The sequence below is a fragment of the Sander lucioperca genome, chromosome 10 (genome assembly GCF_008315115.2).
Source record: "Sander lucioperca isolate FBNREF2018 chromosome 10, SLUC_FBN_1.2, whole genome shotgun sequence".
NCBI classification, from domain to species: Eukaryota; Metazoa; Chordata; class Actinopteri; order Perciformes; family Percidae; genus Sander; species Sander lucioperca.
In genome coordinates this window covers 22,147,491-22,173,613 of record NC_050182.1, presented here as the reverse complement: position 1 = coordinate 22,173,613, position 26,123 = coordinate 22,147,491, and the positions used below count along the sequence as shown (strand labels likewise).

Genomic DNA, 26,123 nt, shown 5'->3' with positions numbered 1-26,123 from the left:
TCTTGGTCCCTTAGCTCCAATTCAGGCAAATCTTTATGCAACAGCAAACAAAGATACTGTATGTGTTGATACAATAATGATTATTAAAAGGCACTGAACCCCTGACTTCAACCCCATCCAACATGTTTGGGATGAATTACAGTAGAACCCTCGTACACCCTGCAAGCCATCACATCAGTGGCCGACCTCACTCATGCTCTGCTGGCTGAATGAGAGCAAATCCGTGTCCATTGTTTTGTAATGTGTTTAACAATCACATACAGCAACGATCGTCAACTGGTGGCCCGTGGGCCACATCCGGCCCGCCAAAGCTTTCAGTCCGACCCGTAGAATAAAATGAATTTAGAAACTGCGAAAAGGAGAAAATGCGTTCTGGTATTTAGTGTTTTGAGCATTAACAGCAGGTAACACTCCTCAGGCAGAGCGCAAACCCACCCCCTTGTGTTTGCATCTCTTCACATTCCGATTAGTTTCGGTATTGCGGATCTAACGTTAAAGTCACACTGGACACCCAGGTAAACCAGACAAAATACCATGCTGCTTCAGACACAATTCATTTGGATACAAGCGTTGCATTTTGGAAGATAGATGGGATTCTGAACAGCGATGCCCGCGCTGCACACACAGTGGAGCCGAGAGGTCAGTGCGTTACAGCACATGTAGGCTACCTAACAATTCAGAGAGGATTATCAACGGCCGCTGGGGCAAATGAACTAACGCTACGCTCGTTACTGTAAGTAGGCCTACAATAAAAAGCTTTGTGAGTAAACAGTCAATATCAATACCCACTTAACCTGTATACAGGCATAAACATGTAGAAAGCATATTTCAATCTGCTCTGTCTGCGCAGTCCACTCTCATCGCCGCGTTGTTTTACACAAGCACAGCTCACTACTCTGCAAATAGCGACATTTTACAAACAAGCTAAAACGAAAGCTGTCGGTTTGTAGTCTAAATGTTTATCTTAGCATGCGACGAATCTTGAAATTAGGACAAATTCTTGTAAACTTAGCTGCTGGCTAAACAAACCATCCTCTCCGCTGGAGCAGGAAAATCCGTCGATGTATTATAAGACCAAAGCAAATGCATGTGGCTACTTTAATATGCACGTAAATAACGTCATCGGCATGTTCGTGTTCTTCATTCCTGATGATGATGCCGGTTGTATTCTTTTGCAACAGCGATCGTTTCATTGCAAATGAGTCATACAGGTTTAGCGTTACTGAAAGTCGGCAAAACAAATGCATACAGTCCATTCTTCATCAATGCTGGGGTTTCCCACATCAACTTTTCGCTTCAGGCTCTTGACCCCTGACATACGGGTATAATGTTTAAGTGATGTACTTACACATACTTTGTTCAGGTGCCAGACCAGGTAGTAGGGTTGCACGATATGAGGAAAATATCTAGTTTAGATTATTTTGACTGATATTGCGATATGATTCACGATATTGGAGGGAATGATCGTTTTTGTATCATTATTCTCATTTTCATTGACAATAATTAACATTGAAAGAAATTAAATTGATTATAGTGTGATTTTTATGAGGATCTGTACCAAACAAAGATTTTTTCTTTCAATTTTTAGGCCGGGACATCTCTGCAGCACCACAATAAAGTTTGACACATATTTTGCCATTAACAAATATTGCGCCCCCCCCCTGCGATTTGGATATTGCACTATTCCATATTGCGATTTCAATACAATTGCGATTAATTGTGCAACCCTACCAGGTAGTGTATGTGGCTACATCTGGATATTGGTCACTTTAACCCATGAAATATGATGTATACATATGTCTCATCTCATAATGGAAGAGGACAATTAAAGAATAATTTAAAGTGTGTTTAATTTATTGCCAAGGGTTAGATGAGAAGATTGACACCATTCTCACATCTGTATGGTAAATATGAAGCTAGAGCAAGAAGACGGTTAGCATAGTTTAGCATAACAGCTGGCCCAGTTCTGTCCAAAGGTAAAAAGTCAACAGCTCGGGTTTTTGCTAAGCTAAGCTAATCGCCCTGTTGCTCTAACTTTATATTTAGTAGTGGTGTAAGGGACCATAGTGATTTTCAGAATACATGTGAATCGCAGATCAATTGCAAAGTTTAATCATAATAATAGTGTGAAACAATTTTTTACCATTGCTGTTACTTTAAGTAGGCTGATAAATGTCTATATAGGCGACAAAAAGTGAGCGTTGTGTGGCAAGGACAGTTAAGTTTAGGCACCAAAACAACAAATTCAGTTTAGGAAAAAGATTGTGGTTTGGATTAAAACACTCCCAAGGAACACACATTTCTGGGGTGGAAGTCCTTGTTTTCCCTGGGAAAGCGAACTCTGCTCCCCGGCTTGAACGAGCTGTGTTTTATGACAGTTCTTTAAGTAATAAATGGAAAGCATTTAAAAAAAATATATTATACCCCCTTTCTTTGTGCTGATCCACAAATTGATACGATCCGTGACTCAAAACCGTGATCCGTTCTTCGAAACTTCAGTTTTGTGATCCGTTGCACCCCTAATATTTAGCATACACACATGACCGGCAATTTCCACTGGATGCAGAACGTCTGCGGAACGTCTCCGGAACGTCGACGGAGTCATTAGGTTTCCATTAAAGTCAATGTGTGTATTTCCACTGACTGCAGAACGTCTGCGTCCCGACTCCGTCCCAGTTCCGTCAGTCCGCAGCCCTCCGGAGCAGATACGCAGAGCTTCTATTTTTGACGACGGAGAGCTCCGCAGCAATTCAGCACAATTCAGATTGTGCGGGACAGGAAGTCGAGCACAGAAACAAAATAAAACATCCGGTTACTTTTCAAAATAAAATACACCGTGCTCACGGCGGATCATATTTCCCTGCACTACACCTTGAAAACACAGCTCAGAGTTGTTTCCCCTCTACTCCTCTGGATGGAAACAAACTGTTGTTGGTTTTGTGGTTCTGTTTATAGAAACTACATCCTGTTATATCGCGCGAACATGCGTGAACTCGCGAGATCTCGTGGTCGGCTGGCCGCAGCCATTACGCAACAAATCCGGACCTGGTGGGTATTGACGGACGGCGGAGCACGAGGCCGTTCCGCAGCGGAGCCGGTCCGCAGACGTTCTGCGTCCTGTGGAAATCCACGGTGAGAGTGGTATCAATCTCCTCATCTAAATCTTGTAAATAAGGCTATTTTCAAAAATTCAAAGCATTTTTTTAACATATACATATATATATATATATATATATATATATATATATATATATATACATATATATATATACATATATATATATATATATATATATATATATTAAAAGATCCAAATATCATTCGAATATATTCTGCACACAGCATAACAGGAGTTTAGGAAGGAGAAAATTAAATTCATATAGTCATGACTGTGTGAAGTTCAGAGCTGGTAAAACTACTACAGAATCATGTCATTGGGGAAAAGATTGAGGAATAGTAACGCTGTAAGAACCTGTGCATGAGGAGTGTGTGTGTGTGTGTGTGTGTGTGTGTGTGTAGACAGCAGATTGACTAACAGCTTGAACTTGGGTTAGATCCAGGAGCACGGGGAGGGATACATGGATGGATGGAGAGAGAGGGAGAGGAGGAGGGAGAGCCATTGATTTCTCAACAGAGAGATCAGCATCTTGACAGAAAGAGACGAGAGAGCAACAGAGCAAGACACACACACACACACACACACACACACACACACACACACACACACACACACACACACACACACACACAGATAGAGAGGGTTACCACTGTGGCCCTGTGGGGAAATTCCACAAGCTTTCTTTCTCTTTCCAGGTTTCCAGAACTGAGCTGGAGAACTTTAGTGCCCTAAAAACGTTCTTCCATCCTTCCTTCCTTCCTTCTCCTTCCTTCCTTCCTTTTCTCTCTCCTTCCTTCCTTCCTTCCTTCCCTGTACTCTGTTGTTTAATCAAGTTGGGCTAAAATTCAGGTTTTAATGCAGATAAGGAGTGAAACATTTGTCAAATAAACCCATCTGGGGCGCCTGGTTAGCTCACCTGGTAGAGCGCGTGCCCATATATAGAGGTTTACTCCTCGACGCAGCGGCCGCAGGTTCGACTCCAACCTGCAGACTTTTGCTGCATGTCATCCCCCCTCTCTCTCCCCTTTCATATCTTCAGCTGTCCTGTACAAATAAAGGCCTAAAAATGCCCAAAAAATAATCTTAAAAAATACAATAGAATAAAAAATAAACCCATATGTACAAATGTTCTAACTTGACCAGTAAATGTGTTAAGGTCCTTGACTTTTCCTGACTATCTTTCAAAAGTCCACGTTATTCCAGGACCTCCTTGACCGGTGGGAACCCCCGTTGACAGAGATTAACAGGAAACTCTGGTTCAATGTCTCTCTCCCAGCATGCCTGGGTGATTCTAACAACCCTAAAAAACCCAGACAGGGACACGGTTTCGTGCCGGTGTGGCTAACGAGGTGTGTGTGTGTGTGTGTCTGTGTGTGTGTGTGGAGGCCGTGGGCACCGGGGGAGCTGACACACACCATGGAGGAGGGGGTGGGGTTGGGGAGGGGCAGCGCGGGGTCAGGCTGTAATTACACATCACAGTCCCTGTGGTCAGTGGCCCGGCTGACTTCTTCTGACCACACCGCCTCAGCCAAAGATGGCAGGTGGAAGTGGGAGTCGAGGGTTCAATCTTTGCGCTGCACTTGTGGAAAACTTTTGAACATTTGAAATTCCTATTTAGAAATTCTTTATAGTTAAATCACTTGTTTATTTTTTAAATTTTGTGCTTTTTAATTAACTGACGCGTATTTGGCTTTCAGTGGGTGTTGTTTTTCAAAAGTACACTTCAGAGCATGTGTCAAACCTCTTCAGTAACCCTGCCTCCATTCTCCCCTCAGTTTGCATGTGTTCAAAGTATCTCGAGTGGTTGACGCTCTCACATACCGTGCGTGGTCCTGTGTGGGTGGTGGGTGCCATAGAGGATGAGTGTAACTTTACGGAGCCAGGCTCCAGATGCCTCCTCGTCACTCGGCCTCATACAGCTCCTCACTGTGCCTTTGTGGTCAGTCACCTGGAAACAAACACATCAGTATAAAGGGCATCATTTCACCACAAAACCCTGATTCATGTGGAAAACTTACTTGTTTGGACCGAATTCATGGGGAGAAAGTGTGGATATGACAAAATGTTATCATTTGGTTAATAGTATAAGTTATTACATGCTGTCAGTAAACTATTCCTGACACAAATATGGTTCTACTTCAGGTCAAGTTATTGTGTAACGTCTTGGTCACAAGCAGTTTCTACAACAATCAAGCCTTTTTAAATGATAAGTAATTGCACTGCCACCATATTCTTAAAGGACAATTCTGGCGCAAAATGAACCTAGGGGTTAATAACACATGATTACCGAATCGACCGTTCTCTGGGACATGTTTTCATGCTAATCGAATGTGTCTCTAGCTTGAAACAAGCTAGCACAAACTGGTGATTAGCTGCTAACGCTAGCTTTCGGGGAAGAGGGTAAATCGCTATTTCTATACCACTAACAAGGCTCAAAATAGCACCACACTTCCACGGTAGCATAATGAGGGTCCCTACATGTAAACTGAAGAATTGAGAACTTTGTAAGTGTACAGACAGTTTATTAAAAAGATAGTTTATAAAGACAGTACCGTTCACGTATACAGGCGGGCGCCATCTTGGGAAAACAGTCACGATCAGTCGAACGACGAACGCCGTGCTTGAGCTATGTTACTGGTTACTGGTTGCACGGCGTTCGTCATTCGACTAGCGTTAGCAGCTAATCACCGGTTTGCGCTAGCTTGTTTCAAGCTAGAGACACATTTGATTAGCATAAAAACATGTCCCAGAGAACGGTCAACTCAGTACACATATGTTATTAACCCCTAGGTTCATTTTGCGCCGGAATTGTCCTTTAAGCAAATAAATGTTAAATTTTTTATTTCAATAAATTTGCTAATATTAAACTCATGCATACATGCCTAAATAAAAGGGCTTGTTTCTGGCTCAGTAACTCGAACTGCATCTATGGAGCATCTATTGAGAATTGTAGACTGTCCTTTTGTAAATCTAAAATTAAGTTTTATGATAATTCTATTGTATCACTGCTTGTGTTTTGCGCTCCTTTGTAATTATTTTTATTTTTGTGTGTTTTTATAAAGCAAACTACCTTCAGCTATAATTACTGTGGTATGTGGCAGTGGTCCATGCTATATACTTGTCCCTATAAAACCAAACAAACAGACAAAACAAACCAATCACAGCTTGCCATCTTTCACAACCTGTATGAGCTACATAGGCGATTGGAGAGAAGGTGCCAGGGACTGACATCACTGTCCACCTGGCAGCAGCAACAACATCATTCCTTTTTTGCTTTGGTAGGTTTACAGTTGTAACTGGAAGAGTGCTCTATGCTGCTGTTGGTCAGCGTCACAGAACACGTTGTAAAAATGATCAAACTAGGCGAGAGAAGGCAAAACTATTCGGACAAACAGTGGATGCTCAGTAGCGAAGAAGTGAGAAGAAGTGAGATGTTCCAGATGCTGCCTTGCATGACTTCCACTATGACACATTTACATGGGATAAAACAAGCAAATATAATGCCCGATTGTCAGGCATTGGTGTGGACTCAAGTCATTTCACTTAGACTTGAGTTAGGCTCGAATCATGAATCTGATGAAATCTGATAACTTTACTCTAGACTAAAGAAAAGAGAGACTTGTCATTCAACTTTGACTTTAACACCAATGACTTCAAACTTTAACTTTTTGACTTGGAACTTTAAATAGAACGATATCCTCCCCATGCTCAAAGGTGTGTTTGGCAGTGCAGACCAGCAGAAAGATTATCAGAACTGGAACAAATTAATTGAAACATTCAACTGAAGCGGAGTTATCTCTCCCAATTTACATGATGATCAGTTAAGCAGTTCTGAATCACCTCCAGTATTTGAATCAACTAGCTTGTGGAAAAATTGGATGTAAAAGTAAAACTATCCATTGCTGCTTGTCCCATTTTTATTAATAAAAACCAAAATATCAACCTCACATTGGATTAAATATGCATTACGTCATGTCAAACTGTCAAACTGTCAAAATACTTGCTCCTTTAATCCGGAGCAGACAGACTTCACTCCATATAAACTCACTACATCTGCCGAGCAGCTGCCCAGCCTGCATGTGTGTGTGTGTATTCTATATGGGAGTGTGTGAAAGTGTATGTGTGAGTGCTCCCAGCAGACCAGAGGCCAGGCATGGCGGCCCCCAGCCGAGCGCTGCATTGATTTGTTGTTGCTAAACAAACAGCTGGATGCTACAGGTGGATCGATAAGCCTTGCATGCCTGCCAGCCTCCCAGCATGCCTTTCTACTGGGTAGACATGGCTCTCCGTGGAACAGTGATCCCGCTGTCGTTTGGAAAACTCATGAGTCAAATATTAGGAGTTGCCGAAATGTTTTTAATTGAGCTTAAGTTAATTTTCAACATAATTTACTCTCCTGACCATTCAATCCATAAATATCATTTCTGGATTACATTCCTTTACAAACATTCTAATCTCTTTACCAGTTAAATAATGTCACATTTGTACTACTGTCATGATAACAAATGATGTTTAACTACAGTGGAATGAAAAGTGTGAGAGCTACAAGCAGAAACCAAACCAAGGCATAAATGAAGGAGAAATAAAATAGATAGACAAAAGACAGACAAAGAAAATGGAAGGATTAGCAGATGCAGAGGAACAGAGGGGAAAGGAGAAGGATGTCAAAGCCAGAGAGAGAAACTAGAGAAAGAGAAAAAAAGAGAGGACGGGGATTAGTGATGGGCGAGAGATGGCAGGATATCGAAATGGGCGAGAGTGGGTGTCAGGGAGAGGAAAGGGAGACCCAGCGAGAGAGGATGAGCCGGAGAAGAGACAGAAGTTCAGAAAGAGATAGTGATACAGAGGCAGGCAAACAGAGAGGAAAAAGTACACAATAAGAGGACAGAGAACACCATTGACAAATATACAGTTATAAAGGAGACAAAGACTCAGAAAAAAAGGTTTTAAAAACTTGGCACCTGTTTTCACTTTGATATTTCATTTTGATCACCATCACAAGCTCTAATGAAACTCAGGATAAACCACAATCACAAAACAAGTGTACTTTATGTGAATGGGCCCTATTTTAACGATCTAATCGCACGGCGTGAAGCAACTAGCGCAGCTGCGTTTAGGGCGTGTCCAAATCCACTTTTGCTAGTTTGACAGCGGAAAAAAGGGTCAGAGCGCTGGACTCATGGTTCTAAAGGGTTGTACTTAGTGTCTTCATTAATTCAGAGGTGTGTTTTGGACGTAACATGCAATAAACCAATCAGAGTGTCATCTCCCATTCCCTTTAAAAGCCAGGCGCGTTTGGACCTTGGAGCATTGCTATTATGATGGAGGACTAGCACCGTAATATTTATATCTGTAATCTTTTGCATGTTTGTGTGCTGCTGTGCGTCCCTGTGTGTGTAACAAGCATAGTGTGCGCGCTGTGCACGAGCCTAGGAGCATTTTACTAATGCTCTGTTAAAATAACAATGAAAGGCTGCGTTACTGACCAGGTTTTGGTTGGTCAATGGCGCGATCACTTCCCGCTGCCTCAAGATAGCAATACGCCCAGAATTCACCTGAACACACCTCCCTGTAAGACCAGCACGCCCATCGGCGCAAAGATGGGCGCAGGTGCATTTGCTGTTTAAACGACGTGGGCGCTGGACGGGAAACTGACAACTGTGTCGGTCTTAAACTAGCAAAGACACTTGTGTCGGGCTTTGCGCTGCGCCGGGTGCAAGACAGGGCCCTTTATGTTTCAGGAGAACACAACCCTTCACCTACCAGACTCAGATACATAAATACAATTCTTTATGACCTGGCTATGAGACAAAACTTATTTTTGTTGAGGGCTAAATAAGTATTATTACACTCACCCCCCAGCACCTCAGCGTGTGGTATTGGGCGACAATCCGGTGTAAAATATGAAACAGGAAGTTGCTAGAAAAGCACACAGTATTCAATTCACTTTCAGGGAATAAACAGAAGATTCAAAGTAAACCCCCAAAAAGGAACCTGTTTTTTTGGCTGCGTTGGAGCGGGAGTCAGATTCAGATGGGAGGGGAGGAGGAGTCTTGCTGTGTCTACATATGTAAAGCAGCAGGGAAGCAGCAGTGTGTCAGACTGAGGCTCTGGCCCAACCTGGGCTCCTCGCTGATCCCTCCAACACATCAATCATCCAAAACAGGCCCATCATGGCCACACTGCATGCTGGGAGACACACACGCTCAGGCACGCACGCACACGCACACACACACACACACACACACACACACACACACACACACACACACACACACACACACACACACTGCAGCATGCTTAAACACAAACAACTGAACAAACACACACAGGGTTGTACTAACACACACACGTTTAAATTGTATACACACGCACACACTCCACAAATATGTATTAAATAGCAAACACATGCATATACACTCAGAGGTAAAACTTACAGATCCATACAGTATCACAGTGCACTCTCACTCTCTCACACACGCACACGCCTGCGCGCACATGGATGCAATTACACAAACAAACATTCTGCAACATGCACAGAGACAAACACATACGCAAGAACACACCGAAATAGTGCACATAGTACAAACACATGCAAATTACTCACACACATGCAAACGTGCACAGACAAAGTCACACCGCCATCACACAGTCTCTCCGCCTCCCAGTCTCACACAAAGCACGCAGACAAACAGAAATAGGTATCCTGTGCCCACAGGGTGCCCTCGCTCCCGACCATCTGTGACGGGTGCCAATACACAGTGGGTGATATTTACATGAAGACCCAGCCCCCCTCAACACACACACACACACACACACACACACACACACACACACACGTAAAAAAAGAAAGAAATACCCACAAAGGGCCACTTGGATCGCTTGATCTCCCAAAACTCATTAAACATGCAGATATATGCAAATATATGCACCTCTAGAAATCCACCTTGGGCCAGAGTGAGTGTGAGTGTGTGTGTGTGTGTGTGTGTGTGTGTGTGTGTGTGTGTGTGTGTGTGTGTGTGTGTGTTTTTGTGGCTGAAAGTACACATTAGTGAGAATGTGCGTGTGAGTGTGTCTCCACTGTAGCAACTACCGAGGCTTTGACGGTGTGTCTGTCAAACTAGATGCCGTGTGTGAGTTTGTGTAGGTACTGTATATGCTGTAGATGTTTTTACACTTCTTCACCAGTGCTGAGTGGTTCCTTCCCTTGTTATAAGTCATGCATCAAATTATATTGTTACTTTTAAAAGTAATACAACTGCATTCAGAAATCCATAACATTACCCCTTTAAAAGAACATATTTGGGACTGAAAGATCTGCATTCCACTTCCAATTTTCTTATTTTTATTCGTCATTTTTTACAAAAATAAAGTAACATTAGTTTTGCAATTTGTAAGTCATAAGTTAGTATACTCTAACCACCCGCACTAACACCTACTGTACCTGTGCTAAGAGTAGAACATAACAAGCAGTTAATGGAATCAACTTTAAAAACCTTTTTTTTTATATATCTAAAAACAAATAAAACATTGTCATTACAAAATTTCCTCCTAACATTACCATCATTTAAAGGGTGCAGAAGTACATACATATATCTAGTAGTCTGTTGAGTGCTTTTGCATTAATTCACTTTGCAGTTGGAGATATTTTTTTAAGGAATCAGCTATGTGTTGATTTGCAAACTTAAAGATGATGCTAATATTTCTGCACTACACCTGTCAATAGTTGATATTTTGGTATTTAATATCGTCAAATATGAGAGTCGAATTTGTAAAACACTTACAAACTAAATTGTCCATAACAATCCCTGTAACTCAGGATAAACCACAATTATAAAACATATTGAGGTGTACTTGTTTGGAATCGGATCCAAACATTTCGTACAGAAAACCAGAGAAGTATTGGATAATGTGGATCATTTCTTTATAGAATATGTAATAAAACCAACTGCATCATATCCATCAAAGTAAAAGACACTGATTGGCTAATAGAATTTTTTCCTACTGGCTGCATGCACTGATCAAACTCCATAGTTCCTACAATATCTGCTGGTTGTTCCATAATCAGTTCCTCACTGTGTGTTTGGTTTGTGTGAGTGACTCCAGACAAGGCATCGGGGATGATGATGGTAAACACATATGATCTGTCAGTCATGGCTTGCAGGAGTGGCTGTGTGTGTGTGTGTGTGTGTGTGTGTGTGTGTGTGTGTGTGTGTGTGTGTGTGTGTGTGTGTGTGTGTGTGTGTGTGTGTATGTAGCCACAGTGCTGCAGGCTAAATAGTGCCATTATATTCCTACAGCAGCACTAGTCACAGTCAGCTTGAGAGTCAAAGTCCTCTGGGAACCAGAGATATCTCTGCTCAAAGACCGCTGCCACCCTGCTACACGTACGCACGCACGTACGCGCGCGCCCGCGCGCACACACACACACACACACACACTCCCTGTGGGCATGGCAGCATGGAGCCAGGTGGGGTGGAAGAGAAAGCGATTTATGTCTGCATTATTGTGTAATAATGCAGAAATGCTGCCCGTCATAGTTACTAATTAAAAGAGTCCATCTATCCAAATGTTAAGAGATATTTTTCTCTTACCCTATAATATATGTAATAATGCAGATCGTTTTCGTGATATGTGCCCAAGTTTTGAGATAGTTGACTCTGAGATTTCTGCCTCCACTCCAATAAAATGGTGAAATGGTGGAATTTTGTTTTTGGTGCTCACAGCAGTGACATATTACATGAATAAAATATTCTAAACAACATTTCTTTCCAGAAGCTGATTCAGGAAAGAGATGTTGCTGCTGAATTTGTTGTAGGCGATTATAGCTGTTACCACCACAAACAACATTTCATTCATCTCCATTGTAGTGGGGTGGAGGCAGACATCTCAGAACAATCTTAAAACCTGGGCTAAAAAAAAGACCCCTAACTATCTGCATGGATTCTATATTTGGGTGAAACAACCCTTTAAACTAAAACCAGTACAAACCATAAATATGGTATACTAACATTTTACAGTTTCCAATAGAATGCTACCTCTTAGCACTGCATGAGGACAGACAGAGACCAGATGAAGGTGAGACGTGTGAGAGAGAGAGAGAGAGAGAGAGAAAGAGAGAGAGAGAGAGAGAGAGAGAGAGAGAGAGAGAGAGAGAGAGAGAGAGAGAGAGAGAGAGGGATGGAGAGAGAGAGAGAGAGAGAGAGAGAGGATGAAGGAAGATCAAGGACACAGGGTTGAAATAACATCTGATATACCTTTTATCTCCTTATGAATTATCCTTAATGGTTATCATAGATATTGATGATTATATATTATTTATATATATATATATATATATATATATATATATATATATAGCTTTCAAATTCTATATTTAATCACCATCGTCAGTGTGGTTTGAATCCATACTGTGCGTTGCTGGAATAAGCATATTCCATATTGTGCTATACTGTCTCTGATAAACAGTGGAAGCACTGAATGAAGGCACCACAGATGGCGGTAGAGCGAGCACAGGGGAGAGCAGATATGGGAAGAGAGAGAGAGAGAGAGAGAGAGAGAGAGAGAGAGAGGGAGGATTTCCAGCCCTGCGGTCTCGTCTCCTTCACAGTGCTGGAAGGTCAGGCGAGCCTCGAGCCACAACACTCGCTCCCTTTTCACTTCAGTCCCACTTTTATTCCAGCAGCACCACAGCGCTCTTTGACAATTGTCATCATGACGAATCAATATAGATCCTCCTCCTCCTTACCCCCTCCACTGCTGCCCTTGAGTTTTTAAACACTGATCCAGCAGATAGTCCAGTTAAAGTCTCTTCCCAGGGCCTCCATTTTCTAGTTTACCTTCACTCTCTGCCATCACTCCTTCTGTCTTGTCTATTAGTCCTGTTTGTCCTGTGTCTCTCTTGCCTCGTCCTCTGTTCCTCTCTCTACGTATCAATTCGAAATTTAAGTGGCGTGCCTCTGCAGTTTTTATTTCTGCAGCAGCACAGAAAATGTCAAAAACCATCAAATGACTACATATACCATGATATCAAATTATTGTACTGGTAAAGGGGACTAAAATTACCCTGTAAATCCTGAAAACATTGCAAGATGGCTACGGATGAACACCAGTTGTTTGAAACGGCTTTGAACGAGTGACAATGAATGAGTTAGACTTGGCTTTTTATCTAAAAGAGGAACAGAAGACGGCGCTCCAATCCTTCCTTTGCAAGAAGGACGTTTTTGCTGTTTTGCCGACCGGATAGGGCAAGAGTTTAATCTACCAGTTAGCTCCTCCGGTAGCTAAGAGTTTAATCTACCAGTTAGCTCCTCGGTAGTTAAGAGTTTAATCTACCAGTTAGCTCCTCCGGTAGCTAAGAGTTTAATCTACCAGTTAGCTCCTCGGTAGTTAAGAGTTTAATCTACCAGTTAGCTCCTCTGGTAGCTAAGAGTTTAATCTACCAGTTAGCTCCTCGGTAGTTAAGAGTTTAATCTACCAGTTAGCTCCTCTGGTAGCTAAGAGTTTGACCAAAGCCAGTCTACGGAAAGCCGTTACACTCAACAACTCGTTACAACCCATTGTACCGAATTTGGTTGCAGTTCCACCAGAGTTCCACCGGGGGGGATCGCGGTCCAGTGCAAAATGAATGGGACTCTATGGAGTTAGACGGCTAAATTTGTCTCTTTCGCCTGATTGTCGTTGACAAATTTCAGATTTGATTGTAGTTTTTGCAAGTTCAACATGGATTATAGGTCAAAAGTTGAATGAACGAGTACTTATGTCCTTTTGATTTCTTACAGGTTGAGTCGTTGTTGCCCATAACACACTAGCATTCTGCTAATGGATGCTGATTGGTCAGTGAAGGACTGATTACGACCAGAGATCCCGTTTGACGGCATCCGAAGCAGAACCAGAATGTCAGAGTGAATATTTCGGCGTGGTCTTTAAAACATTAGCAAACCTCTTTCTAGCACGTGTATTAACAGGGAGAGTCTAACCTGTCAGCTGTGTTGTCGATGCCTCCAGAGAACAAAGGAAGTGACTCAGAGCTTGCCGTAAAGCAGTATCTCTGGCCGTATATGTGTATGACGTCATTGACATTTTAAAAGGCTTTTTAGAACAAAAAAGCCACTTTAAAAAATCTAACACCCAGCAGTGTGTATTTTCTTAGCCTCCCCTTTCGAATGCAACATTCAAATTACTAGACAAAAAATTATATCCTGAGAAAAGGGGATTTTGAGGGGTATAGAGTCTCATTCATTCTGCACTGGCCTGTGAGCGCCCCCTATATGGAACTCTGGTGGAACTGCAACCAGTTCAGAAGCCGGAAGTAACGAGAGAGTGCAACTTCTTCCCTTATTAGAAATTCTTTGGTTTAACCTACCAGTTAGCTCTGCTGGTAGCTAACCGGCAATTTCCACTGGATGCAGAACGTCTGCGGACCAGCTCCGCTGAGGAACAGCTGCGTTCTCCGCCGTCCGTCAATACCCACTAGGTCCGGATTTGTTGCGGCACGGCTGCGGCCATAACTGACAGCACAAGATCTTGCAAATTCACGTAGAATAGAACCACAAAACCAACAACAGTTTGTTTCCATCCAGAGGAGTAGAGGGGAAACTACTCTGTGCTGTGTTTTCAAGGTGTAGTGCAGGGAAATATGATCCGCCGTGAGCACGGTGTATTTTACTTTGAAAATTAACCGGGTTTTTATTTTGTTTCTGTGCTCGACTTCCTGTCCCGCACTATCTGCTGTGTGCTGAATTGCTGCGGAGCTCTCCGGCGTCCGGCAAAAATAGAAGCTCTGCGTATCTGCTCCGGAGGGCTGCGGACTGACGGAACTGGGACGGAGTAGGGACGCAGACGTTCCACAGTCAGTGGAAATACACACACTGACTTTAATGGAAACATAATGACTCTGTCGACATTCCAGAGACGTTCCGCAGACGTTCCGCATCCGGTGGAAATTGCCGGTAAGAGTTTAATCTACCAGTTAGCTCTGCTGGTAGCTAAGCGTATGGGGCTCTGGATACGTCACCCCGTGTATTGTTGTGATTGGTCGTAGTGTTATCCAATTGCGTGCAGTGAGATTTTCAAATGCATGCTTGGTGCCGCCCCTCGAGTTGGGCCATTTTCATTACTCAATGCCAGACCCTTAATCTTTCGGATTTGGGTCTGGATTTCCAGGCTAGACTAAAATAGTCCTTCTTATACATTCCTGTACTGTGACAATTATTTGAACTTTGGGTGAACCATGATATTTCATCAACACTATCTGTAATAACAACAGAAACAGAGAGATTTAAAGATTCTGTTTTAGGTGTGTGTGTGTGTGTGTGTGTGTGTGTGTGTCCCTATTCTCTCTCTGTTCCTCCTTGTGTTGACTTCAAGTGCTGTAACGCTGCCCCTTATTTTCAGCACCCTGTACTTGTGTACATGTTCCTCTCCAATCCGTGCTAAAGTTGACAACCAGCATAAAACCATTCAGTGTGTGTGTGTATGTGCTGATTAGCGTTGTGCTAAGGCATGCGGCACGTACGATGCAAGCGTTAATTCGCGTTGCGAGCATTGCGTTGACTTGTCTCGCCCCTCGGGTAATGAGCAGTGGCGTCGGTATGTGGCTCGGCTTCACGGTGTCCCCGTCTCTGCGACATACTGGGCCTTGGAAATTGGTCACAGAGGGGACAGTAAATCTGCGTGAGGACGTGGGAGAACCAGAGACACAGTATGTGTGTGTGTGTGTGTTTGCAGGAAGAAGTAGGTGATAGAGGACAGGAGGTGGGTGTCTTTCATCTTCACAGCTTTTTCTCTGTAAACCTCTAACTGTTTACAAGGACTGATGCACACAAACACACACACACACACACACACACACACACACACACACACACACACACACACAAAGAAAGAGCCCCCCCCCCCCCCCCTCCCCCCGTGCTACCACCCACACGTATATACAGTAAATGACCTCAGCGCGCTACTGTCTGTGAGCATGGATTCTAATCAGACGTCAGCAGCATTGTGTCTGTCAAACCCGGCCAAGGTTACTTAACCTTCCAGTCTTAATTTCCCTTCCATTTTAGCTTCTTCCTCTATATCAAACATCAGCACATCTATGGCAGAAAAAAGGAAAAGAAGAGTGCAGGGAGGAAAATGAAGATTGCCATGCTTGGCTGAAACTCGGAGATGAAAGTAGAGGATGATTCACATTGCTATGGCAAAATGAGCAGAACCGAGCTGAGCTGTGCTATTTTTAAACTTCTATACATTGCAGCCACTGGAAGGGGACAATGTGAAGTGAAGCAATTCATTTCTATATCATGGGAGAAGGTATCTGAAATAGGGTGTCCAGGAGAGTCACAGAATGTGAAAATTAGTATATACACTTTGCCAAGATGTGTTTTGGTACATTTTGTAAGTTAGTTAAATTAGTTATCACTTTAGAGCTGCAGGGGAATTGTGCAGACAAATATATAAATTATCTTTTAAAAGTCGTATCAGTCAAGTATTGAGATATGCTAATAAAGTTGACAATGTTGGATCTTGAACTGCATCTTGAACGATAGACAAAACAAACGAACGAAAGGCAAAACAACCGAATGAATTTTTTTTAAATTGTAATTTCTACTTTTTTGTAGAGTTCAGAGTAACCAAAAATGGAAAACAGTGATAAACTAAAAACCAAGACTAAAGCCCTATTCACAGAGGATAAGTATTACCTGGTGACCTCTAGTCATTTGTAATAATTACAGAGGTTGTCTGTGAACTTAATCCTGTGCGAATCGGCCATGTCTGCAATTTGTCAACTAAAAATTCCCACGCAAATGACCTACCATATTTCACCAAACACCGAGGTCCTGTGCTAACATTAACTGTGCTAACGTTAACAGGTATAATGTTAACATGTCCACCATCTTAGTTTAGCATGCTAACATTTGAGAATTAGCCCAAAACACAAAGTGCCGCTAAAATGTAGCGTAAGTGTAGCTTAAGAGTAGTTAGGTGGCGATGGTATGGCTAAAAATGAAAAAATTAGGGCTGTCAGCATTAACGCGTTAATCGCGATGCGATTAAGGCCGAGCCAAATATGGCCGAGCATAATGCGTTAATTTTTTTTAATCGTATTAATCGCATGCCGCCATTTATTAATTTATTTTCACTTCACTCGGCTTTGCGTCATGCCTAACAGGCTACTATTTTGCCGTACTTCCTCGTAACGCATCCTGCTGCTGCAGGAATAGCAACGCGGATTCCGGTGCCTCATTCTGGTGCCACTGATATGCCTGCACTTCTCTCTAATGCTCTGAAACAGACGTTACAGGAAACAGGAACATCGCTGCACGTGACGCTAGTTAACACTATACTTTACAGCAGCTAACGTTAGCCTACCGCTAGCTAGTAGCCGGATTAAACACGGTTAAAATGCTGACAGCTAACGCTAAACAGTGTAAAGTTTGTCTGTATTTCACTGTAGAGGATTCCGACACCGGGATGTAACAATCTGCACCTGCTGTTGACGGTGCATTCAATGAAACTGGTAATGTACAGCCTCGTGGTGCATTCAAAGTTGTTTGTTCAAATGTGTGACTAGATTAAATATATACTGTAATAAACAAATACAAATCTTAAAATCAAGTTCATAAAGTAACTTTCTTTGCATTCATTTGATTCCCAATCAAGATACACTGGTAAGAATGGCTTTCCATTGTTAATATGTACTTAAAAACAGTTCTGAAATGCAAAATAATAGAATTTTAATCATGTGATAAAACATGCGATTAATCGCGATTAACTATAGAAATTCAACGATTAATCGCGATTAAGAAAAGTTAATCGTTTGACAGCCCTAGAAAAAATAAAAATAAAAAGCTGCACAACTGATGTTGCAGTGAAAGTAAGGCTGGGCAATATATCGATATTATATCGACATGGATATGAGGCTAGATATCATCTTACATTTTGGATATCGATTATATTATGGTTGTTATATCCACATTACTGATGATTATTTATCAAAAATGTCATTGTGTTAATACTACAATATTGCCGCAATATCGACATCGATGTATTTGGTCAAAAATATCGTCATATTTCATTTTTTCCATATCGCCCAGCTCTAAGCGAAAGTACATTTTCTCCCTCACCTGGAGGGTCCAGAGGCCTCGTGGTTGCTCCCCCCAGCAGTGCACCGTCATCAGGGTCCAGTTTTTCAGGCCAGCCGTGGAGGCGTCATTGGGCCGCGTGTCCAACAGCAGTGACACAGTGCCGGCTGGAGACTCCAGGCTTATGGAGAGGTCACCACGACACACGGTGCTGATGCTCACTTTCACCTGGTGAGAGACAGGTGGCAAGAAAAAAAAGGTGTGAACAAGGAGATTGATGGAGGGATAGAGAAATAGGAAAACAAGAGAGAGGAAGTGGGTGGACAGAGACACAGCATCATGTAAACATGTTATCTTCCAGGCCTTCTCATCAGTACCACTGTATAACACCATGTGCCTACTAACTAACTAAAACAAAGATTTTTTATTTTTTAAACACTCTTTACTGCTGTGATTTTTTACCTTAAAAGAATAGTTTGACATTTGATATTTGTTTTCTTGCTGAGAGTTAATTGAATGGGGTTGAACACTCTCACATCTGTCAGGCGTGTACGCTACATATGAAGTTAGAGCCAGCGACCAGTTAGCTTAGCTTAGCATAAAGACTTGAAAAGGGGAAATTAGACTGGCTCTGTCAATTAGCCTGGATAATTAACATGCTTGGTGTGGTTTGTCTTATCTGTATAAAAACAAAATTTTTGTTTTAGTGCATGCAGTGACTTCAGTTTCTGCAGATGGCCAAGAAATAGTCATGTACATATATCCCCATAAAACCACAAATTGTACATTTTTACAATCTGTTTTTTGTGCTGTTTAAACAGACAATATATAACATGTTAATTAGTGACATTTAGAGGTGCTGGTAGGCAAATTGTGTTACCTTTAGAGAGAGAAAACAAGGTTACCTGTTTCCTTGTTTCCAGTCTTTGTGTTGTACTAACTTCATATTTGGCGTACAGACATAAGAGTGTTATCAATCTTTTCATCTCACTCTCTGCAAGAAAGCGAAATATGCATATTTCTTAAAATGTTGAACAATTCCTTTAAATGTGATGCAACGCCTCTTCGGACCATCAGTACTCATTAAAAATGTACTGTATTCCTGCGATCGTCATTAATAACTGAGGTAATACATGTGACACATGGATGATAAGGCCAATCTGAGTAAATCTGTGCACGCCAGACGGATGGACAATCCAATGATTTGTCCAAATCCACCCGAAGATGAAGACAAAGACAAGTAGGGAGCAGAAACAGAAGACACAGTGACAAAAATGGCTGAGGGAATATTAGCTAAATGATTTAAATAAGCACATGCACCTCCCAAACCCCCACCCCATGATTCCCACCCAGTAAACACTCTCTCTGTCCCTGTTCATCACAAGCAGCACATCTGGTGTGACAATGGCACATCGCAGAGAGAGCCGCCAAGCTGCAAAAAGACTGACAGCCCACTCCTGTTTACACCGCGTTACCACGGCAACACGTCCATCAATCACACCTCGCAGCGATGGCCTGACCCACGCTTTCTGCCAGGGAGCAGAGCCGCAAAGATGAAGCCTTTTCAATTTACATGCTGACACACTCACGCTCTCTCTCTCTCTCTGTCTCTTTGCTATTTCACAAGTACACACAACACACTCACAAACATAGATACCTCGCACAAACTCAAACACATTTGCATGTACGTATTTGCCTGTACTCAAGAAAACACAGTTTTGCCATTTTCTGCAAATGACACAGCCAGCACATTACACATCACAGTATGATCTTTTTTTTTTTTATCTCTTCCATTCTCAGATAGAACACATGCCACAGAAACCCAGAAAACAATTTCTATGAAATGTTGAAGCTTCCCTGGTTGTGGGCAGAAGTTAAGTTTACAATACACTTAGTCTTGATTTGTATAATGTCAAGATCAACAGGAAACATGAAAAGGCTGTACTAGCCAATTTACAACAATATCAGTATACAACAAAATATACAAGTATACAAGAAAAACTCACCTTTCCATGTTTTAAAGGAATAGTTCAACATTTAACACTCTTATTTGCTTTCTTCCCAGAGTAACATGAGGAGATCTATGCATATCTCACTTCTGTCCTTTAAATATGAACCTACATCCAGTTAGCTTAACATGAAGACCGTAAAAAAATTTTTTAGGGACTGTTTGTTATTTAATTAAGGGGCCACCGGAGGAGTTTTGTGGCCTCTAACCTAAAAAGACGTGTCCCTCCCCTAGTCAGTAATAATTTTTCTATGACCCTCCAAAATGATTTGAAAAAGAGGAATGACCCTCCCCTTGCGTGCAAGTTTGCACTTAGCAGAGAAGTACAGATACCATTTGATTTTTACAGCCATGATGTACAGGAGTTAACCTCTGCATTCTCATCTTACACATCACTCTCCTCTGTTATGGTGTGGTGGCCATTTCAGTAGATTTACTCACTAACATTGTTGTGGAAACACAATAAGCATGGAAACTAAATGCACACTTCATGCATTACTGCATTACTTCAAATACTAAGGTACTCCTCTAGTAAACTAGTATTCATATGAAATAAAACAATAAAACATTGAGACCATTCAGCAAAGGACGCTGGGATATAACCAATTCTACACTGGTTGCTATGGACTTGTCACTAGGCTTTGTCATTGTATATTTTAGCACATAGGTAAAGCTGCCGAAGCTGAACATTATATTCCAAAACACATATTTTATTTTTCAAGTTTTTAAGTTACATTGTAACAATTTAACAATTTGCCCTTATGAAATCCAATCGCGGCACGGCTGTTTTGGAACGCAATAGACAGACGCTTAAATTGAACTAAAATGTAACAGTGAACAATCAGTGTTGGACCTCCAGTCTGTTGAGATGCCTCTCCAAACGCAGAAACCAAGCGCAGTCACACCATAAAACGTTAAGACACGTTAAGAAAAAAGATCCGTATTTTGCCGTAATCCAATGACACGAAAAAAAAGTAATCCACAGTGATCAGTAGATCCACAAACAGAGTCACGATGTATCCAGCAAGGCCGATACGAGCGTCACATTCACCAGCCAGCTCCAAACAGGTGAACGAGGCCTCTCCACTTCACCGTTTAAACAAAGTGGAATAAACGTATAAAAGTCCAAATCTACACAAAACCCGCAATCAATTAGTAAGCTGACATCACATTTATATACATGGCATTTAGGAAACCTTTACTGCAAGGTTGGCACGGCAAGATGTCCAGACTAGTGCAACAGTAACTTTCGTTTTTTGCGTCCTGCTGCTCCCATCGTCAGCCAGGTAATCATTTTTTTTACTAAAGCAGTATATGAAATCAGATGTATTACCTATCACCATTTAGTTGTTTTGTGTTATTTAAGATATTTATAAAATATCTGGTCATGCCAGATCTAATTATTCCACAAATTTTTTAAACAATGCAATAACCCGTTTCAGCCAGCAGGGGGGCAGTGCTCCTCCTGCCCCCCCAGCAAACTCCGCGTATGCGGTCAGACCATCTGCTAGGGGGCTGAGACTGAGAGCTACATGGATAAATATGCACCAAACGAGCCACTTTGAAATTTTGCTCTCTTCATGAATAAAAAAGTTGGGTGACCCTCCGCCCAGACTAAAAAATGTTGGATGACCCTCCCCTCAGCAAAAAATAAAAAGACATGACCCTCCCCTATTTTCCTCCGGTGGTCCATTCCATAAATACCGAACGGTCCCTTACTTCTGTTTTTGTACGGATTAAACAAACAAGATATAACATGTTTATTAGTGTGCTTTAGAGGTGCTGATACAGTAGCTGGATTTTGGTACCTTTGGAGAGAGCCAGGCTAGCTGCTTCCCCCTGTTTCCAGTCTTATTATATAATATTTTTATATCCAAGGTTTCTTAAAAAAAATACAGATTTTGGAACAATGCACTGCATGTTCATGGCGTCTGTGCATTTTAAAAACTGACCTGAACGTGCTCCAGAGTGTTGATCTCATTAGTCCTCCAACGGCAGGCATCTGATTGGATGTTCACACTGACCACACCTCCTGGAGAAATGATCCTAACCAATAAAAATTATTACATAAGTCAGTCAGTAGCCAGACCCCAAAAACGCTGACCAATCAGAGCAGAGTGGGCTTTTTCAGGGATAGGGGGGCTTAAAGAGACAGGCGCTAAAATGGAGCATTTCAGACAGAGGGTGTATACAGGTATATTCAGAAAGACAGTATGAGAAAAAGAATGTGTTTTGTGAACATTAAAGCATGTAAACATATTCTAGTAGAAACCCAAAGTACAAGTATGAACCTAAAAATGAGCATTATATGGGACCTTTAAGCACCATGACACATCTAGGAAAGCATTAAAAATAGAACCAGAATCAGCAGTTATGGGGGTTAAATAAATATAAAGTATGTAGTTGATAGCAGTAGCTTTACCTGCTAGGATGGAGTGTGACTTCTTGCATGCACTTCCTCTGTGGAGCAACAGTGTTGAAGCGTGTGGCCTGCTGCACCAACAGCCCTGCATCCAACAATCCAAAACCATACCTGAAACAAGAAGGGAACATGCACTCCATTATATACTGTATGTGTTCGTGTATACGGTAAGGAAAAGCATCCTTATATATTCACACACACATGTGAATTGGAGGCTTTTATGTGGGCGGCTGAATGTGCTGCAGAGGAAGAGTAAGTGCTAATGGCTCCGACATGAGGAGGCAACAAGTCATTGACGAAGATGATGTTGTCCTCTGACACAATCGCTTCCCACTCTGTCCGGGCTGAGGCTGATGGCTGCTGTTTGTACCGCCTGTAATTGCCTGGAGGATTGATTCTGAACAATGTGCCATCTCACGGACTGTAATCAAGCCTCATTATTCATTCTTTACCACCCCAATCTGGGTGCTGGAGACACAATGGCCGACCCTTAAGCGGCATCGCTGCCTGGTGACTGTATGACCACTGCCTATCTTACTCGCTCTCCTCCACTTTACCAATCCTGCTTCGCTATCTCTTTACGTCTCTTTTGAATCATGCACTCTCATCTTTCCTCTTTGCCCTCTCTTTCTCAGAGCTCTTTCTCACTCTCCTCCATCAAACCTGAATTTCTTTCAGAACTCTCCTTTGCCACTTCAGTGATGCTGAAATCGCAGTCTGCATAAGACTCTTCTTAATTCTCCTTCAAGTCTTTCATTTCCATGCACTTTCTCGCTTTCAGTTCCCTCTTGTTAAAATCACAGTCCTCAGACTGAGTAACAGGGCCATAACAACCTTCATTCTCCCCAACCCCTCCTCTCGGAAATCCAGAGGGGGTGACAAAGAGCTAATTTCTGCCATTATTACCATACAGACCTTATGACGTTAATCTGCAATAAGTGAAATTCATTATCCTGATGACGGGGTCTCTCGGAGCAGCAGAGAGAGAGACAGAGACAGGAGAAAGGAGCGAGCTGATCAATAACTCAATCTGCTGCGCTGCATGGGGCTCCACCTCCTCCGTCTCAGACTGACAGTGTGTCTGAGCTGCAGCCCTCACCGCCCTCGTCCTAACAGCACGCCACGCGATCAATGGACACAATCTAATCAGCCACTATCACCACCAATGACTTTTAGCATGTAGGGCCTTGCATAATGGCATTAGGCAGGCGGGTGTGTGGGGTTGAGGTGAGCTGCTGAAGTTCAGGGTCATTCGTTTGTGAAAACTGTGAAGAGTTGGAGCAAAACACAGCTGGCAAGAGCTGAATGCACTAGACTAGAGGAGCGAGTAATCGACTGACATTAATCCTTATAAACAATAAAGAACATAAACATTTTATTATTTGGCTCTTCAAGTTCCAAATGTGCTTATACTAGGATAATTGGAGATAAAAGTGTTTTAATGTTTGTTAGAAGTCACTCAAAATGAACTGATTACAATGAACTGTGATCCTGAACGCTCCCTAATACATATTTAAAGATGAATTCAAACAAATTTTAATGTTGCTGCTTAAACTTTGCTCTGTTGTAATGCAAAAACTAAAAGATACTCTTGAACTCACTTAGGCTTAGGCATTCGATTTGACTGTTGACACTGAAGAGAGACACAAAATGAATTGGGGGGTAACAGGGTTTCCAAGCCAGAATGGTACGCGTCTTGAACCACTACGTCATTAAGACACCCAAAACTCTCCAATTGAAAAGAGCTCTGCGTTACAACAACGGAAGTGGCGTGTTGTTTCAGTTAGCGGTAGTCTCGCATTGCCAGACCTTCCTCCACAGCGCTGCGGAGGAGGGTCTGGCTAGTCCACACAGCATTCTGGGATGGGAGAAAAACGTGCTCTGGTTTATTGGCATTTCTTCAAACAGTCGTCTTGGGCGGTGCTAAGCACCGGACGGAGCCACGGTGCCTCTGCAAAATAGCCTCAGGAAGGAACTTGTTTTGGTGGAACATGTGTACGTTCAAAAGTAGTTTTAGTCGTGCAACAGAAAACTCAGATTGGACAGATAGTCTAGCTAGCTGTCTGGATTTACCCTGCAGAGATCTGAGGAGCAGTTAACCATAGTCCTCACAAATCCACCGGAGTTTAGAACGTCAACACAAAGAAAGAGGAAGGTGAGGGACATCCGGATGAAAATTTCAGACAGGATTTCAAAGCTCTGAAAAAGACAGCTGAAATGCAGCGTTTCAGTCTGAACGAGGCCTTAGAATTCTATATTTGTCTTATTATCAACAAATCCCAAGAAAAGACCAACACCAATAATGCATTGTTTTGTCTCTAATTACTCTCTGACCTTCCCAGCCTCTCTGTCTCACTCAGCACCAAGCTCATTTGTTCCTACTGAGGACATACTGTACATCTAAAAAAAAAAAAAACAGGTCACAAATATATAGGTCAATGTTTTTTTTTAAATGCCCAATTCCCAGTGTGGCTCATTGATGTGTTTTTAATAGTTTTGGACAACAATGGAGCTATATGGCACAGAGGAAGAAGCTACATCAGGCTTTGGCAACACAGATAATACCTCGACGAATTCAGCGTTGGTTTTGATCTTTACATGAAATGTGTTGACAATTAAAAAAATGACATAATATAATAACAGGTCTATCTTTTAAGAAAAGGCACTTGAGCTTTCTAATGTCCGGGATATATTAAATGTAATGGTGACCAAAATCACCATAACAATAAATATATCTGGTTATGCTAATTACATCATTAGTTAAGAAATGAATGCATTAATATAGCAATATTCACATGTCACCTTACTTGTCCTATAACATAAGCGCTATTAATACATTATGTATCTTAAAGCACTGAGGTGTCCTGATATTTTCATGAAATATTTGTCACCATTACTGTAAATAATGTTCAAGATTAAGTTTCAAGATTCTTTCATGTATAATTCTGGAGTTTTTCTCTTTTCATTGATAGTCAATACATGTTGACGCACATCAGTCTCACTAAGTATATACTTTAGTTTCATTTCTTAAATGGATAAGTACAATAAAAGCACCAGCAATAACAATAGATCACTTAAGATATTTCACAGTGTGTGGAAAACTGATACCCTGACTTCTCATAAAACAGAAACTGTTGGTGACCGGGGCTTGCCACCCTGCTCCCTTTTAGTGATTAAATATACCCTCCCCACCCCGTACCCCTTAGTGAGAGCTGTGCACCTATTAAATCCTACAGCTCCCGCAGATCGATCGGGCTTGCCCCAGCTCCACGGCCATAAACCCACAGACATATATCTGATAGAGAAAGCTGCAGGAAACAGGTTTACCCACGCTAGAACATGATGAAAATGACAGATTTTATGTCCCCTGCCATGTCAGTGAAACACCACCGCTGAGCTGAGCCGCTTTTCACAAAGACTTCACCGCCTTTTCAGCCATCTCATCATCAAAAGCAAGAAATGGAAAGACTAACACACTGCTACGTGATTTCTCCG

General features: G+C 42.0%; 1 protein-coding gene across 1 annotated transcript in view; it reads right to left on the bottom strand.

The window, feature by feature from the left end:
- The window catches only part of LOC116066554 (proprotein convertase subtilisin/kexin type 4-like), a 238,799-nt gene that overhangs the window by 12,653 nt on the left and 200,023 nt on the right, over window positions 1-26,123 (bottom strand). The window contains 4 exon segments of the mRNA XM_031322680.2: window positions 4,940-5,066; window positions 18,241-18,426; window positions 22,159-22,252; window positions 22,629-22,739. Coding sequence (XP_031178540.1) covers window positions 4,940-5,066; window positions 18,241-18,426; window positions 22,159-22,252; window positions 22,629-22,739 — 518 coding nt within the window.